This window comes from Topomyia yanbarensis, chromosome 1 (genome assembly GCF_030247195.1).
Source record: "Topomyia yanbarensis strain Yona2022 chromosome 1, ASM3024719v1, whole genome shotgun sequence".
Lineage (NCBI taxonomy): Eukaryota > Metazoa > Arthropoda > Insecta > Diptera > Culicidae > Topomyia > Topomyia yanbarensis.
This window is the reverse complement of record NC_080670.1, coordinates 216,865,444-216,880,538: the sequence shown is the minus strand read 5'-3', so window position 1 is coordinate 216,880,538 and position 15,095 is coordinate 216,865,444. Positions and strand designations below refer to the sequence as shown.

General features: G+C 40.7%; 1 protein-coding gene across 1 annotated transcript in view; it reads right to left on the bottom strand.

Moving 5' to 3' along the window:
* LOC131692958 (disks large 1 tumor suppressor protein) overlaps positions 1-15,095 on the bottom strand; it is a 74,245-nt gene that overhangs the window by 4,996 nt on the left and 54,154 nt on the right. The window contains exons 9-16 of the mRNA XM_058980395.1: positions 5,350-5,425; positions 5,150-5,287; positions 4,938-5,086; positions 4,615-4,864; positions 4,456-4,558; positions 4,165-4,209; positions 3,967-4,008; positions 3,285-3,362 (exon numbers count right to left, since the gene is read on the bottom strand). Of these exons, the coding sequence (XP_058836378.1) occupies positions 3,285-3,362; positions 3,967-4,008; positions 4,165-4,209; positions 4,456-4,558; positions 4,615-4,864; positions 4,938-5,086; positions 5,150-5,287; positions 5,350-5,425 (881 nt within the window). The remainder of the gene's footprint in view (positions 1-3,284; positions 3,363-3,966; positions 4,009-4,164; positions 4,210-4,455; positions 4,559-4,614; positions 4,865-4,937; positions 5,087-5,149; positions 5,288-5,349; positions 5,426-15,095) is intronic.

Genomic DNA, 15,095 nt, shown 5'->3' with positions numbered 1-15,095 from the left:
AAACTACATGTAGTCGACAGGCTTTTTGGCGGGTGGTACCTACGTATCCATATTCCAACAATGTACTAAATTCTTCGTCCATGGCGACCTGCCACAGATACGCCTTATCGCTTTGCAATGCCTGTGTTGGACTTTGGGAATCATTAATTTTCCTTGTCGATTTCAGACCTTCTTGATCAGCGTTCTCTGCGGATATTTTGTTAGGAAATTCGAAGTATTGATACTTGTCTGGAACTGCGCGCTCCCATTCGGTGCATCTCGACACCTGTGACTCGGGTGGATAAGAAGTTTATCGTTATCGTCACGTCACCCAACTACATCAACAGAAAATTAGTCTGTAGTCACTTCTTTCGGCTTGTGAGTAAAATTTCAGTCACTTCTTTCGGCTTGTGAGTAAAATTTCAGTCACTTCTTTCGGCTTGTGAGTAAAATTTTGCTTTGGAATCGGACAACTCACCCTCAGAAATTTCAGCAACGAATTCAAGGAAACTTTTTTATGTTTCTATAACGCCATTGTTAAAGTACAAACTTAGGAAAGTACGTATTCGTTTCTTGGTTTCTGTAGCTAGCAGATTGGCCTTGATTTCAGCAGACTCAGCTAGGAAAAATCAGTAATTCGTCATGAATACATCGTTTTTCGACAAATCATAGTCAGTAAAGCAAAATGCACTCCTGCGATGTTATGTCTCCCTGGTCTGCTTTAATTTGGGAACGTGTCCTTTGTGCTAGAAACACGAACCTGAGACATGTTCGACTTACAACCGCGCCATTTCTCTTCTGGTACTAAACTTTCACCTTTGGTTTGGGAATATATATCGTAACTTATATGCCTCTCCTGAAGCACGACTGACTCGCTCCGCCTGTCCGTGTTGTTCCGGAATGTACTTCGTTGACGTTTGATGTACGATTTTCGTTCCAATAAGACACCTTCGAAACTATTTGTGCATGTATGCTTTACCGCTGCCACATCGAAAAACTTTCCACTGAGATCCGGTTTGTTTCAGATAAAGCACGAAACTGGCCGAATGCGTCTAGAGCTTCGACATTAGATTTTGTCTCCAGGATATAGACGATCCAGTCATCCACGAACGATGCTCAATAACAATTTCCGCTTCATCCGTGTGCATAAACTCCAAGATATCACTCGTTCGGTGTTCAGTTTTCGGAAAGAAAACAGAAGATGAATTTGCTTTTTCATAGCACATACCTTGTTAGCAATCGTCGATTCTTTTTAGTGTATTCCAAACGCAACAACATTCTTCAATAGCTTCAAATTACCGATACTCAGGAGGTTCAGGATGCACTTGGTAAAACGGAAAGGTTAATTATTCAAATCAAGGATTCCAGTAGCTGTGAGGGCACCATTTCTGATGATAACTTAAATGCCGGACGATTTGGCTCACCGACAGACGGCTTGTTAGACATAGCGAGGAAAAGCTTGACATTTTGTGCGTAAATTGAAGGATTTTCCCGGTAATCCGTGGCAAATGAATTCATGGCACCAGTAGTAATAATATTCATCCTACCTACACCATTCGCTGGTCGTTTATCGATGAGTACGCTTTGATTATTTAGGAAATGATCTGACGTACCAGAATCGAACATCCAGCTTCGTCTTAGTATTACCAACGGCGATGGATGTACCGCAACCGCCATAATCATCGGTTTTCCGAAAGACCTGCCTGTAGCTAGGAATCAATCTATTCTTTGGAAATCTCGATTCCTACGCCTCGTTGTTATGTGCGATGTAAATAACGCTCTTTACCTAGCTATCCATATTTGTGTTCGAGGTTTCCAGTGTGGAGGATGCTTTTAGGAGAGAAATGACTTGCATTTGTTGTTCCGTTGAGATTTGAACTTGTAATGAAAATAGGTCATTGCGATCCATAGGTGGTACATTGCAACACGGAACTAGACCGTTTCCGAAGCATGTTCATCGTAACGTGCTCCATTGTCAGCTCATTTTCGTTGGGCGCTTCCAAAGCCTCCGTCAATGCACGAAGTCTACGCTCTATCAGCGCCACCTTTAGGCACTCTTGCATCTCGAAACCAGAATTGCGTTGCTCCTTCAGCGGCATCCATGCCGTCGTCTTGTCGCAAATCAACCCGTATTGACTGCCATCCGCCATCGGAGGAATTGTGGCCAACGTTTTCTAGATGCTTCAACAGTTGGTAATGATCAACTTCCCTCTCGCCACGATCTTCGAATGTCGCTTTATGTTTCTTCCAAATTTCACAAGCTGTTTTCATATCCTTTACTAGTACGTGATTTGTAGGTTCTAGCAACAGAATGATCTCTGCACGGGCTCTTCTGCATTCCGACTTCTCTAACTTTGAATAGATCTCAATAGTGAACTTAGTGATTATGGTGGTAGTTCTCAATCCTTGTGAATAACTGCACTCCAGCTTGTTTCGGAAACGGCAACCTGAAGACAGTGCTTATAATCCAAATCCTTGAAAAAAAAACAAATTTTCAACTTGTTAAACGTGTAAAAGAATACTGTCTAGTGTCAATGAAAAGTATGAATGATTTCTTTCGTGATTCCAGGTCAACTTCAATTCCGCTTCTGAAGATCGATAATACTTTTGACCATCATTTTTCCGTACTTTAAAAGCGATCTTAATTGCTCGAAAAATTCAGATTTGGCAGGACATCTGCAGCTGAGGTCAGAAAACAACCTTTATCAAAGGATAATAAACGATGTATTAAAGAACGTGCTTCAAAAACCGAGTAAGTACCCAGATTCCAAACTACAGTCAATTTTTTAATTACTCAAGTACGAAGAAACAATTCGAAAACACAGAAATATCATGCAAATTTGAAACGAACAAACAAGAGATGAACCAGTTGTGAGAAGAAGAAAATAACACTAACTACCGAGCACGAACGGAAACGAAACATCTCAAATCTACTTCGAATGTTAGTTAGTCGGTAATGATGCTGATGTTGGCGTTATTCACGCGACTAAGATTCGGTCTGAGTTGTCGAGGAGGAGGGCACATGCGACCTCAGCAAACCTTAAGATTTGACAGAAAAAAAAGCTGAAAAGTGCGTATCTATGTCATTTCAATTAAAATCGAGAAACAAAAATCAAAATCATGCTAGCTTAATTGCTTTCCAGAATCGTACATTGTATTGCAAGTAGTAGGTTAGTATCGCGGAATTGCGCGCACTGTAGCTAGCGTTACGTACGAATGAACGAACGAACGAACCAACGAAACGGGCGAAATAGAGGAAAATAGCGCAAATGTGCGAATGAGAAAGAGAGTGTAGCCAAACTTACAATCAGCATCATTATTCTCCAGGTAAATTAGAGTTATCTGCTCCATGTCGGGTAGTTCCACGCGGTAGATAATTTCGCCTGGCGGTTGTTTTTTTTTGTGTTTGTATTATTTTAGGCCGCGAGGGAGGTAGGGGAATGGGTTATTGTTTTTTGTTGTTGGTATCGTCAGTATGAATATCGTGCGTGTTTTTGTTTCAGTTTCGATTCGCGATTCGCGCACAAATGTCGAAGGTTGATTAGGTGAAAGACGAAAGAGACAGAAGAAAGAGCAGTAGAAGATCAACGTCAGTGTCATATGATGATGATAATGGTACAGGTCTTCACCGAAATGAATGAATCATAATTGCGTTTTTTTTTTGGTAGGTTGCCACGTTTGACTTGAAAGTGGTTCTGTTTTTTTTTGTGGAAAGTAAGAGTGACTGTGGAGGGCGGAAATGGGACATATTACCATTGATTCGCTGAAATTGGTACATTTTCTATGAGGTCAACGAAAATTAAAAAAAAAAACAACTGGTGGTAAACCGGTTTACCCCTACTTTAAAAGGAGGACATCAATCGATAACTAATCAATGATCTACCGAGGTTCGATTAAAAGAATGGGTAGGATGTGTCTTCATTTGTGTAGTGATAAGCTCATTTTGTTCTTTGCTGGCGAATGGATAGAGAAAATAACTCAACTCACCTTCGGCATTCGCATCGTCTTGTGTGTAGCAAAGCATGAAAGCTGCAAATGAATGGAAGAGATGAGTACCGGGTCGACGCACTTGGCAGGAAGGAGAATCTTTTATGCTGTAATGTCTGCTTTGGCTTGTGCATGTTTTTTTCCATTAGCAAAACATAAAATATATTAAAAAAAACAATTTTGGGAAATGAAACTTACGCTGCTCTGAATCATGATTATTCTGATCGCATACATTGCCATTCGCTAGAAAATGAAATGAAATGAAATTTTGAGACGGAACAAAACTTAACAAACAATAAACGAAACCAACGGAAATGGACGTCACAATTATTTGAAGGAAACGAAAAAAGAAACAAATAGATGCAGAAATTGTTACGAAGCGATACAATTTCGTACAGTTCGCTGAAGGAGCAAAGCAAAGCTGGATACGGTAGAAGCAAGAGTTCCATTTTCTGCTGGTTTGGCCCTTTCAGGATAGCTAATACTTACGCTCTTGATCGGAACCGTCTTCGTTTTTGTCGTCCTTGCTTTTCATGAACGGAAATCGCCTTGAGAAGGAGAAGTTTTTCTTCTTACGATCCAGTGTCGAAATCTGAAATAAAATGATTACTTTCCGAGCAAAAGTTAAAAACACACATCTCAACAAACCTTTTCCATGTTTCCACCGGCGTGACCTTGAAACTTGACGCTTCGATCGCGTGCCCTCTGTTTCCGTTCCCAGCGTCGCTTCGACGGAACGATTCCGATGCTTTCCTCTTCGTCTTCTCCGATCACGCGCCGCGCCTGCCACCATTCGTCGTCGGATGCGTTTGTCACGTGCAGTATATCACCATGGCGGAAGGGTAATCCACGGCCCGGTAGACCATCGTCCCGAATCGGGTCGTAATCGAAGAGTGTCCTGATGGGGTAGAAAACAAAAAGGCTTAGACCATGCTTCAGTCGGGTGATGGAATTCGGTGATCGACTCTCACCTCACATAAAGTGTCCTTTTCTGTGATGTTCTAAGCAGGGTTCCAGTTCCGGCTACAACCTGCTGCTTTAGTTCCTGTATTCGCTGCTCGAATCGGTTGTAATCCTCCGGGCGATACTGTGCAACTAGGGTGACTGTGCCGCCAGCATTCTAGCGACAAAAAGACGGATTATTTGATGACAAAAACACGCCTCTGCCAATGCAACAACCTACCTTCAAAGCTTGGGCTGCATCTTCGTGGGAAGCACCCGATAGGCTGACTCCGTTTACACTTAGCAGCTGATCGCCCCGCTTCAGTTCGCCCCCTATGTCGGCTGCTCCACCAGCGAGCACGTATGACACAAAAATACCCTACAAAGTAATTTGAACGGCTTACATTTTCTTTCTGATGAACACAACATTGTAATACTAACCTGCCCATCCTCGCCGCCGACAATGTTGAAGCCCAATCCCGATTGACCCTTCTGGATGACTATTGTTCTTTGCTCTCTGAAATTGGAAGCATAGTTTGGTTATTGTTTTTTAATAACGTCGATCAAGTACAGTGTAAGTTTCAGAGCTTTCGAGGGGTATTTCTACACGGCGGAGAAAATGGTTCGCTGGAGAGCAGTGTCGTATTCGGTAAGGGTTTGGGGGGTTAAGGTACCTCTTCTTCTGGATTTTTTGTCTATTTTAATATACACCAACCGGTCCAAGCTGAGGGAGCTCGAACGTAGGATGGACAGTGGTAATCCAGATCAGCTAAGTCAGTAGCCAGCATTGCTTGAACTTTTGTCACTTTTTACATATGATAGTCATGGTTGTGCTCGATTGGATGATTTATTGGCATTTATTTTATTTTTTCCCTGGAAATATGTTTGTTCCGGATCAAATAGGGAGGAAATCGTTTCTGCATTTCCTTCTTCTCTGTTGTCTGCTGGTCGGAATCCAGTTTAAAATGGTGCAAGTTTTTGTTGCTTTGGGGCACCTTCCATCTTTTGTTTAAATGAATATAAATTTATCGATTTATACGTCCATCAATTTCACAATAACATATGGTCTTAGTCACTCGTCCTACAGGTTGGACACAGTTTAACTATGGAGTACTATACAACATAAAAATTGAAAAAAAATACTTCAAAAAGCAGAAAATAAAAATTCCATTAATTGAAAATGCTGCCTGTTTCCCCTTGCGTAACTCTACTACATATTATTAACTCTGAGTGAAAGACATCGCGGAACAGCGACGGTAAGCGACAAAGCTTGCGGTCTTCAAGGCCGTTCAGTATCAAAGTGTGCGTGTGTACTCTTTCGCTAACGGTTCTTTCTTCGGCCGTCGCCATCGCGACCAAAACGAGCAGCCAGTTGTGATCGAATCGCAAAACCTACTAGATGGTTTTATTCGCGCGTCGCGTCATTTCGTCGGGATTTTTATCCGCTTTTTTAATCATTTGCAAATTTGTTTTTTTTTTCTTTTGCAATTGTTCAGATATTTTGCTTAAATTTTGTTTGAAATACCACTTCAAATAGGATATGCTCGAGTGATTTGATATTTGGAGGAACGCTATTCTTTCGCAAATAGAAATTCCAGAGAAAAAAGTGATCGGAATCGCATAGTGAGAAAGTTCAAATGTAAAATGGTGGAACAACAAAATTTAATAGTGGTTTCAAATCGAAGCGCTATCGCACGGAAGCTTCGATTTTTTTGCTACTGCAGCCATTTTATTTTGTTTGAAGTGGCGCGCGTCTGGCTTGCAAGTTTTGAGCTGGAATCCAAGCCAATGTGTGTGTGCGGGCGAGTGCCCTTTCAAATCAACGTGTGAAGCAATGTGGTGTATGTCTCATTGGTGAAGTGGGATGGTTCGTGCCTGTCGGTGGAACTTCACCTCATAAGAAGTGTTGATGTTTTGCTTAAGTAGTGATTAATTAATTTGGCAAGTCAATAAAAAGTGAATGTGGGGCAAAACTATTGTCTTAATGAAGAGTGTAAAGATGAAGTTTTCAATGTGTTTGAATGGAAAAATGCCATAAAATTATTTTACCTATTATAGTGAGATAAATGGTTTGTGGTATATCCAAATATTGTGAAAAGGCGTAAAGCTTTCCGTAATTTTCTAAAGCAAAACCGGTTTATGTCTTTTGCCGGCACCACTGTTTGGCGATTTCAACGAGATGTATTTCGGCTGTTCTACGGGTGAGTGATTTTGTTTTTATTATAAACGAATTGATGCACAATCAATCGTGCATTTCCTTGAAAAGAAAATTCTAGAAAATAATAATTAGAATATGTAAACTGTCGGCAAGGTGAATGATTATTCCGTTCGTCCTTCCAGAAAGCCACCTTTCATGGGAACGAAACAATACGTATCAATGTTTAAGCTATTTTCTTGTTTGATTAAAGGTAAACATCGAGTTTGCATCACCTCGCTGCCTCGTGTGGACCGTGTAGAAAATGACATCCTTAGCCCGTTTCAGATACAGTAGTGGACATATACCCCAACAGTTATAGAACAGATAACGTAGTCGTTATATGAATAAAATTAACAAATATGTTGAATAAGGCATGGAAACAGAATTAGCACATATTCAAAAATTGCTGTTAATTTTTATCTAGGTGAATAATAATAGTTCATAATTGTTTAGTGTATGCTTGAGGACAGTCTAGACAATGGGAGAAGCTTTCGACAAGCTTACGGAATCCCTCCAACAGGATTAACACCACTCTAACTTTAATCCAAAGATAATTCTGATATTTAGAGTACCTGAGATCACTCAGATTCACGGATTTCTTATCGTTTATGTAATATTCACGTCGTCCCACAGACTACCTATTAGTTTTGTGCATGCCATGATGGAAGATTAACGATCTGATCGAGCCGAGTTGTATGCTTAGGGTTCTTATCATGCATACATGTTCACCACATAAGTGAATACTGTTCGGCAGATAGCTCTGTATGATCCCACAATATTTTGTTGTACTGATACAGATCCATTCTGTCATCAATGTTCACGATTGGCCCCACACCATGAAACCCACAACCAGACTACACCATAATACAGCCGATATCGAAGATACATTTGATGATATACTGAGGACTATTCTATCCTAGCTGAACAATGTTTGAGCTGAATTTAAAATGACTCCGAGATCCTTAACGGGAGGGTCTCTTGATGTTCGAGTCGCACAAGCATTAATTGAGGTGAATCAGATGACGCTTCCGCGCGAACGTGACAATTGAGCACCATTCACATCGATTCTATTTAGGTCACACCACGTAGTAAAAGGGCGCTAATTCTGAAAGTCTGAAAAAGTTGGCATTAGTTGAATCCCGTAACCGTCGAAAAGTCTTCATATCGTTGATGATCATCGAGAGTCTTGTGATTTTATATTCACGTTCTTAAAATAGAGAAGAAATGTTACCGGGTCAAGGATGCTTCCTTGCGGCATAGGCGGGAAATGGGTGCAGATAGGCAGTCCTTCAAGTTGATTTGAAATTGCCTTCCAACTATGCCATTTTACTACTCTCCAGCTTAAGACGTGGACAGTCAAAGGCTACTTGTTCCATTATTTTATCTACATCAGTCCATTCGGGAAAGATGTGCGACCTCGTATGTTCGGATCACTACAGGTACTCCCTGAAGCAATCATGACCTGACAGAAACTAAAAGTCGTTCTATTTATCTCCATCGATAGGTTTGTGATTAGCTGATGGAAAACCTTTTTATTCGACGGTGTTCTACTAATGATGCCACTTTGGAAGCTTATCGACTTCTACTCGCTTTCGGACTCTACTGGTAGCCCTATCCCTATAACAAGTCATTCGTATGGACATCAGTAGATGTGAAGGTACTATTAGGCCAAGTTAGATTAAATTTCGTCTTGAGCGTGGACTGGTACTGCGTATCTGATTATCGACGTGGACCGGTACGTCAGTACCCATCTCTTACTGCTGTTGATCACCGATTTGTTCGATCACTTTCAACGCTTCTCCACACGCATAATCGACAAACTGAACCGATTGCACTTCTAAGGTGTGAATCAAATCGCAATTGCTTATGTGCGTCAACACAGTTCCTTGAAGGGTTATTACTCCGTTATCCGGTTTTCGACAAATTTAACTGCCTACGTGATCCACATCTCCGCTATAGTAAGTATTCACCGGCGATCAATAACGGATCCGATAGATCAGTATCCAATTTTCCAAGTCGTTTTTCGGAATCCTGCAGACAGTGCCAGTTATGTAGAATTTCAATCTCAAATGTTTATTTTACACCAACTGACATAATGAACCGGATGAACCTTGTTTGACAATTCTCGGTAGATTGTTTCCTATTCCACCTTAACGTTTTAGAGCACCGTTATGACGTATTCCTTCCCAAAATTCGAACTACATCTTTGACAGTCAACAGCTCAATCTTACATATACTCTAGTAACTTATCCGTAGGAATCTGAATAACGATGGAGGTTCTTAGACTTTTGTTGGAAATCCTCTCTTTCTTGTTCAGGCTAGAGCCTTGTTGTCTCTTGCTATATGCAGAAGCCGTCTTCACTCCACTCGATCCATTGCTGCTCCGCAGGTCGTCCTCTATCTGGTCGATCCACCGTGATCGCTGTGCGCCCCGTCTTCTTGTTCCTGTAGGGTCGCCCTCAAGAACCATCTTCACCGGGTCGTCGTCCGACATTCTTACGACGTGTCCAGCCCACCGCAAACGTTCTATTTTAGCGGTATGCGCTATGAACGATTCTTCCAGCAGCTGATGCAACTCATGGTTCATTCGCCTGTGCCACGTTTCGTCTTCTATCTGCACACCACCATAGATGGTACGCAACATCTTTCGTTCGAAAACTCCAAGGGCGCGTTGGTCTTCCACGAGCATAGTCCAGGTCTCGTGGCCGTAGAGGACCACCGGTCTAATCAGCGTCTTGTCTTGACTTTTGTTCGACCGGAGCGTCCTCCGGAGTCCAAAGTAGGCACGATTTCCCGCCAACATCCGTTTCTGAAATTCTCTGCCGGTATCATTGTCGGCGGTTACCAGTGAGCCCAAATACACGAATTCGTCGACCATCTCGATTTCGTCACATTCAATTCAAACTCGGGATAGGAGGTTCACATTATCGTCTCTAGAACCTCTTCATTTCATGTATTTTGTCTTCGAAACGTTGATGGCAAATCCAATCCTGCTGGCTTCAGCTTTCAATCTGATGTACGTTTCCGACATCGCCTCAAATTTCCGTGCCATTATGTCAATGTCGTCGACGAAGCCAAGAAGCTGAACGGACTTCCTGAAGATCGTGCCACTACTCGTGTCTATCCCCGCTTTCCTTATTACACCTTCTAGCGCAACGTTGAACAGCAGGCACGATAGACCATCAGCTTGCCGTAACCCTCTTCGAGATTCCCTGATACTCGAACAACGCACATCACCCGATCCATCGTCGCTGTGACTAATAGTGTTAGCTCATCCGGAAATCCTAGCTTTTTTTAATCTTCTACTGGAATGGAGAATGTGCTTGTTCTATGGAGATCCGCGGTAACGGCATGAACATATTCGGGTTAGCTACAATAACTCCACATTGAAGATACATTTTGAACCGGGCGCATTTTCATTCTTCATCTCGACCGTAGCAATGAACTCTTTTTTGGTAACGTGTACTCGCTTCTCGTGTTCCTGTGCGTCAGATGTGCGGGGTTGATGATCCAGTCGTCCGAGAATTGTAGAGCAATCCGCCCTGACAGACAGTAAGTCCGAAAAGACAAGGGCTCGAGAGCAGTCTCTCCAGATGCCTAGTGTTAAGCTGTAATAACTAATAACGATTTCCGTAGCTCGACAACTAAAATTTGTTTCGCCAAGGAAGATGTCGTGTGAGTGTAAAGCTTTTGAACCGGCGTTGGACAGTCTTCGGTTATGAATTGAAGCTGTCTTGATGCCTTACATGATGTAGTTAGTATGTGATTTCGACACTACGTACTTAAGCTATGCTGTTCTCTCTGAAGAAACTCGGCATCGGACTTATCTCGTATTGGTTGAAAAATGTTCATATCGTCGGTGAAAGAAAGGCGGGGTCCTTGTAATTTGATTTTGACGTCATTAAAGTAGAGGAGGAATATTGCTGGGCCGAGATGGCTTCCTTGCGGGATACCTTCCGTCGAGGTAGGAACGAAACCAGTGCAAAATTTGGTCATGAATACTGAGTTTTCCCAACTTCGCTATTGCAATATAATGGTTGATTTTGTCAAGGGCCGCAGATAGATCCGTGTACATAGCATCGATTTGCAATCCGTCAGCGAATCCATCGAGTATATATTTTGTGAACGAAAGCAGGTTGTCGACGATTTAGACTTAAAAACGTGTTGGTCGTCTGCAATTTAGCAATTTTGAGTGAAAGAAAATAGGGTCTAACAAAACAACAACTAAAACAATCAGCTAGAATAGCTTTGATATGGCACTTAAACACGAGATTCCCCAAAAATGTTCAATATTTTATGAACTGGAAAAATGTGGCCACGTTTTGACAAAAATCGAGGAAACGTCATCTGAACCAGGGAAACTAGATGCTTTCAGCTTGGAGTTTGCTGCAAGAATGGTAGCATTATCGACACAAATTCGATTGATGGTTCATTCTAGAGAAGGAGTGAGATTGGTGGCACGGTGTATTTATTAGAACAATTTTATGCAAAAAAATTCAGCATCTCTGAAACTTCGGAATATGAAAGAATAGGCTTTCCCCTTTCATTTGAAACTAAGATCAAAATAATCCGTCGGGGGGTCTAGAGCAACTTTTTTTTTTGAAGTTTTTTTTCGTAACAATATAGGTTTACTACTGGAGCTAGTTCATATTTCTGTCCCTAGATGGTGCTTTATACATTCGAACAACACTGAAAGTGAGAATTTTATAGAAAACTTAATTGTCTACACGTTTGTTGACCACTAAAAATTGATCTGAAATCATCCGGAAAAGTTGTTTAAGATTTTAACAAAGTTATATCTAAGATAGTTTCACACGAGGCCTAGTGATTTGGAAATATGTTTTCTCGCACTTATTATATTACAAAAAAAAATAATTGGGTTTAGTGGCATAAAAATATTAGACGGGATTCATTACGTTGACAATTCTAATTGACCTTCTGAAAATTAGGATGTTTGACAGAGTCAGAAAACTATTTGTGCTTTTGGTTTGTAATCTTTCCCGATAGTTTCGAAGGAGCTACCATTTATCGGAAGGTATTGCTTGGTTACAAGGGTTTGCTTACATTTATGTTTTAGAAAGGACCATACGTCGTATAATTTAGGTTATGATCGCTTAAGTCAGCTATTATAATTCCGATCAAGACGAAATGTTGGGACGCACCGTTTCTAATTTAACGCAAACTACAGCAGTAACTGTCCAAATTAGTGGTTAGCGTGAAACGATTTATTCAAATTTTCTCCGCATAGCATATTGTGGCAGTTGGATTTTACGGTCATTTCCTATCAATTATGCGAGATATTGTTACTAAATTGATCCTAGATTATGCGAAATGTATTACTTTTGAAAACAAAATATGATAAGAGTACAACAAAAATCTTATATACATAGAAGTCCTCGAATATATCCCAAAAAAATTATCTTGATCCAAAGACTCAAAGTTTTTTGTTCACTGTTTGTCACAAAACGGATAACCAGCGTTTTCAACCATGCGTTGCAATGAAATCAGCGAAATATTGCAATGGTGCGTTAAAAGTTTCATTGAGTTTGTTCGAATATAAAGGTTGAAGTTCAGGACAAGTGAATTTTATACGAAGATGCCAACAGAGTAGGAGATTCATGTAAGAATAGTTATCAGTCCTCCCTGAGAACAATCGAAAAAATGAAAATGAAGGCATACATCATTGCAAAACCTGTTTCTGCGGGAGGAATCACTTACCATCATGAACAAGAATATTAATATCATACTAGTTTTGTCAACACTTATCTAAGACTTTTCATCTCAAAATATTAATGGTGCCCTCTATTTGGGAATTATAATTTTCAGCTGAAAGATAAGACTTTCCAAGCTCTCAAATTCCGCTGAATTCACTGTTGAACTAAACACAACTATTTGGCAAATAAAAAAAGTGCTTGTGAATTGACAAACCACTAGGTCTTCTGTGAAACTAACTTAGACTTAGAATTCGTTAAAATATTAAACAACTTTTCCGAAAAATTTCAAATCGGTTTTTAGTTGGTAACAAAGTTGTAGACAATTAAACAATCTATCAGATTCTCACTTTTAGTGTTGTTCGAATGTCTACAGCACCATCTAGGGGCAGAAATATGAACTAGTTCCATTGTAAAATCTGTTTTCATGAAAAAAAACTTCAAAAAAAAAAAGTTGCTCTAGACCCCCCGACGGATTATTTTGATTTTGGTTTCAAATGAAAGGGGAAATCCTATTCTTTCATATCCTGAAGTTTCAGAGATGCTGAATTTTTTTGCATAAAGTTGTTAAAAAAAGACACCGTGGGTGGTGGCAGCGACTTGTTGTGGAGGAAGGTACTCAATGAAAAAATCAATATAATACTAGACCTGATGGACGATGTAGGGTATGGTGTATCTAATTGACGCTCTCGGCGCGCGCAGGAGTGCAGGAAGAACTGAGCTACGTCCATGATTGATTCCCAACAATCTTTACAAATCCAGTCCAGCTGTCTTAGCATAAGGTGACCGCATTCGTGACATCTGAATCACATCTCCTATCGCCAAACGATACCGGGACGGGCAGACTGACCAATCAACTTAAAGCTGCCTATTTGTATAAGTTTGTGGGCAACGTCCATCGAGCTTTATCGACGTTACCTACGCTCTGAATGGCAACTTTTCTGGTGTATTTGTTCTATTAACATCTCCCAACTCGCATTGCATTCTCATTGCGGTCCTCGGATATTACCGCGTCTAAATCTTTTGGATGATTTCTTCAGGAATCACATTATGTTCATGACTTTTTCAGATAATTTGTTGAATACTGGGCACTTCGAGTCATTTACGTAGTACAAGTGCGCCTGATAGTCTGGACATCAGCATCTGCCAGTTTCATGTTTATACTCAAGATCCACGCACCTCTGGATATGAGCTCGAAAGGATCTAAGGGTCCTTCCAATCTTCGTAATCAACTCCTTACATGTTTTTGCGCTTTGTTACGTATATATTCAGGGGTTAATCCTGTCGTCGTACGTTCCAAATCAAGGATTCTTAGTGTAAAAGGATTGTAACACGAGCCATGGACACTGTGAAGTCTGTCGATGTACAAGGTCCGCTACGAATGTCTTGTTACTACATTCGTAGCGGATCTTGTATTTCGACAGACTTTGCTACTCCGGATTGCTATCTTCGTTCGCTGTACGTAGTCGCCTCTTGAGATCCCATAGTAATCTATGCAAAGTTGGCAGGTCATGCTGGGGTTGACTATATCCTTAAAGAAAATGATGATCAGAATCAGATCGAAGTAAAATCGAAAATGTATTATCTGAACCTAGTATCCCCAATTTTGTGTTTTGAGTTTTGCATGTACTTGGAGGCCTAACAAGGTTTTACCGTGACGGAGGTAGCAGCAATTGTGATTCTGAGAAGGTGCCATCGAATGATTTACACATGAACGAAACCGGCGATGCTAGAGCATTTCGCTAATTTTTCACACCATCAGATAATAGGCAGAGTCGACATTCGGTCCTTGAAAGGTACTAACATCGATGACATCGAAAAAGTGTCGATCGTCTATCAGAACGTTGATTTATGATTCGTATGTCTCAATTCTGGATGCTATTCCTTCGTATTACAGATTAAAATTCCGTCAACTGTGACGACAATGATTAGAGCGAAAGATTAGCTATATTTGCGATCAGTTTCGTGACGTGTTTGAGACATTCTTACTTAGAAGATCGTCCACATCATTACGTTTGTCATTGATCAAGTCATAGTTTAAAAACTTGTCCTTCAAACTCAACATGCGAATGTGTCCGATGGCAATAACCTTTTCCTGTTGATCAGTATAGCTGCTTACCAAGAACTACAAATCCATGATCCGTCTTATAGATCAGTGATCAGGGTAGTTGGATTCAGTCTTGACGTATTAAGTACCGAATTTTCTAATCAATTTCCGTTGAACATTACTGTATATATTACCGATAGATCTATTCATAATTTGTAACGGTTGTTGTTAA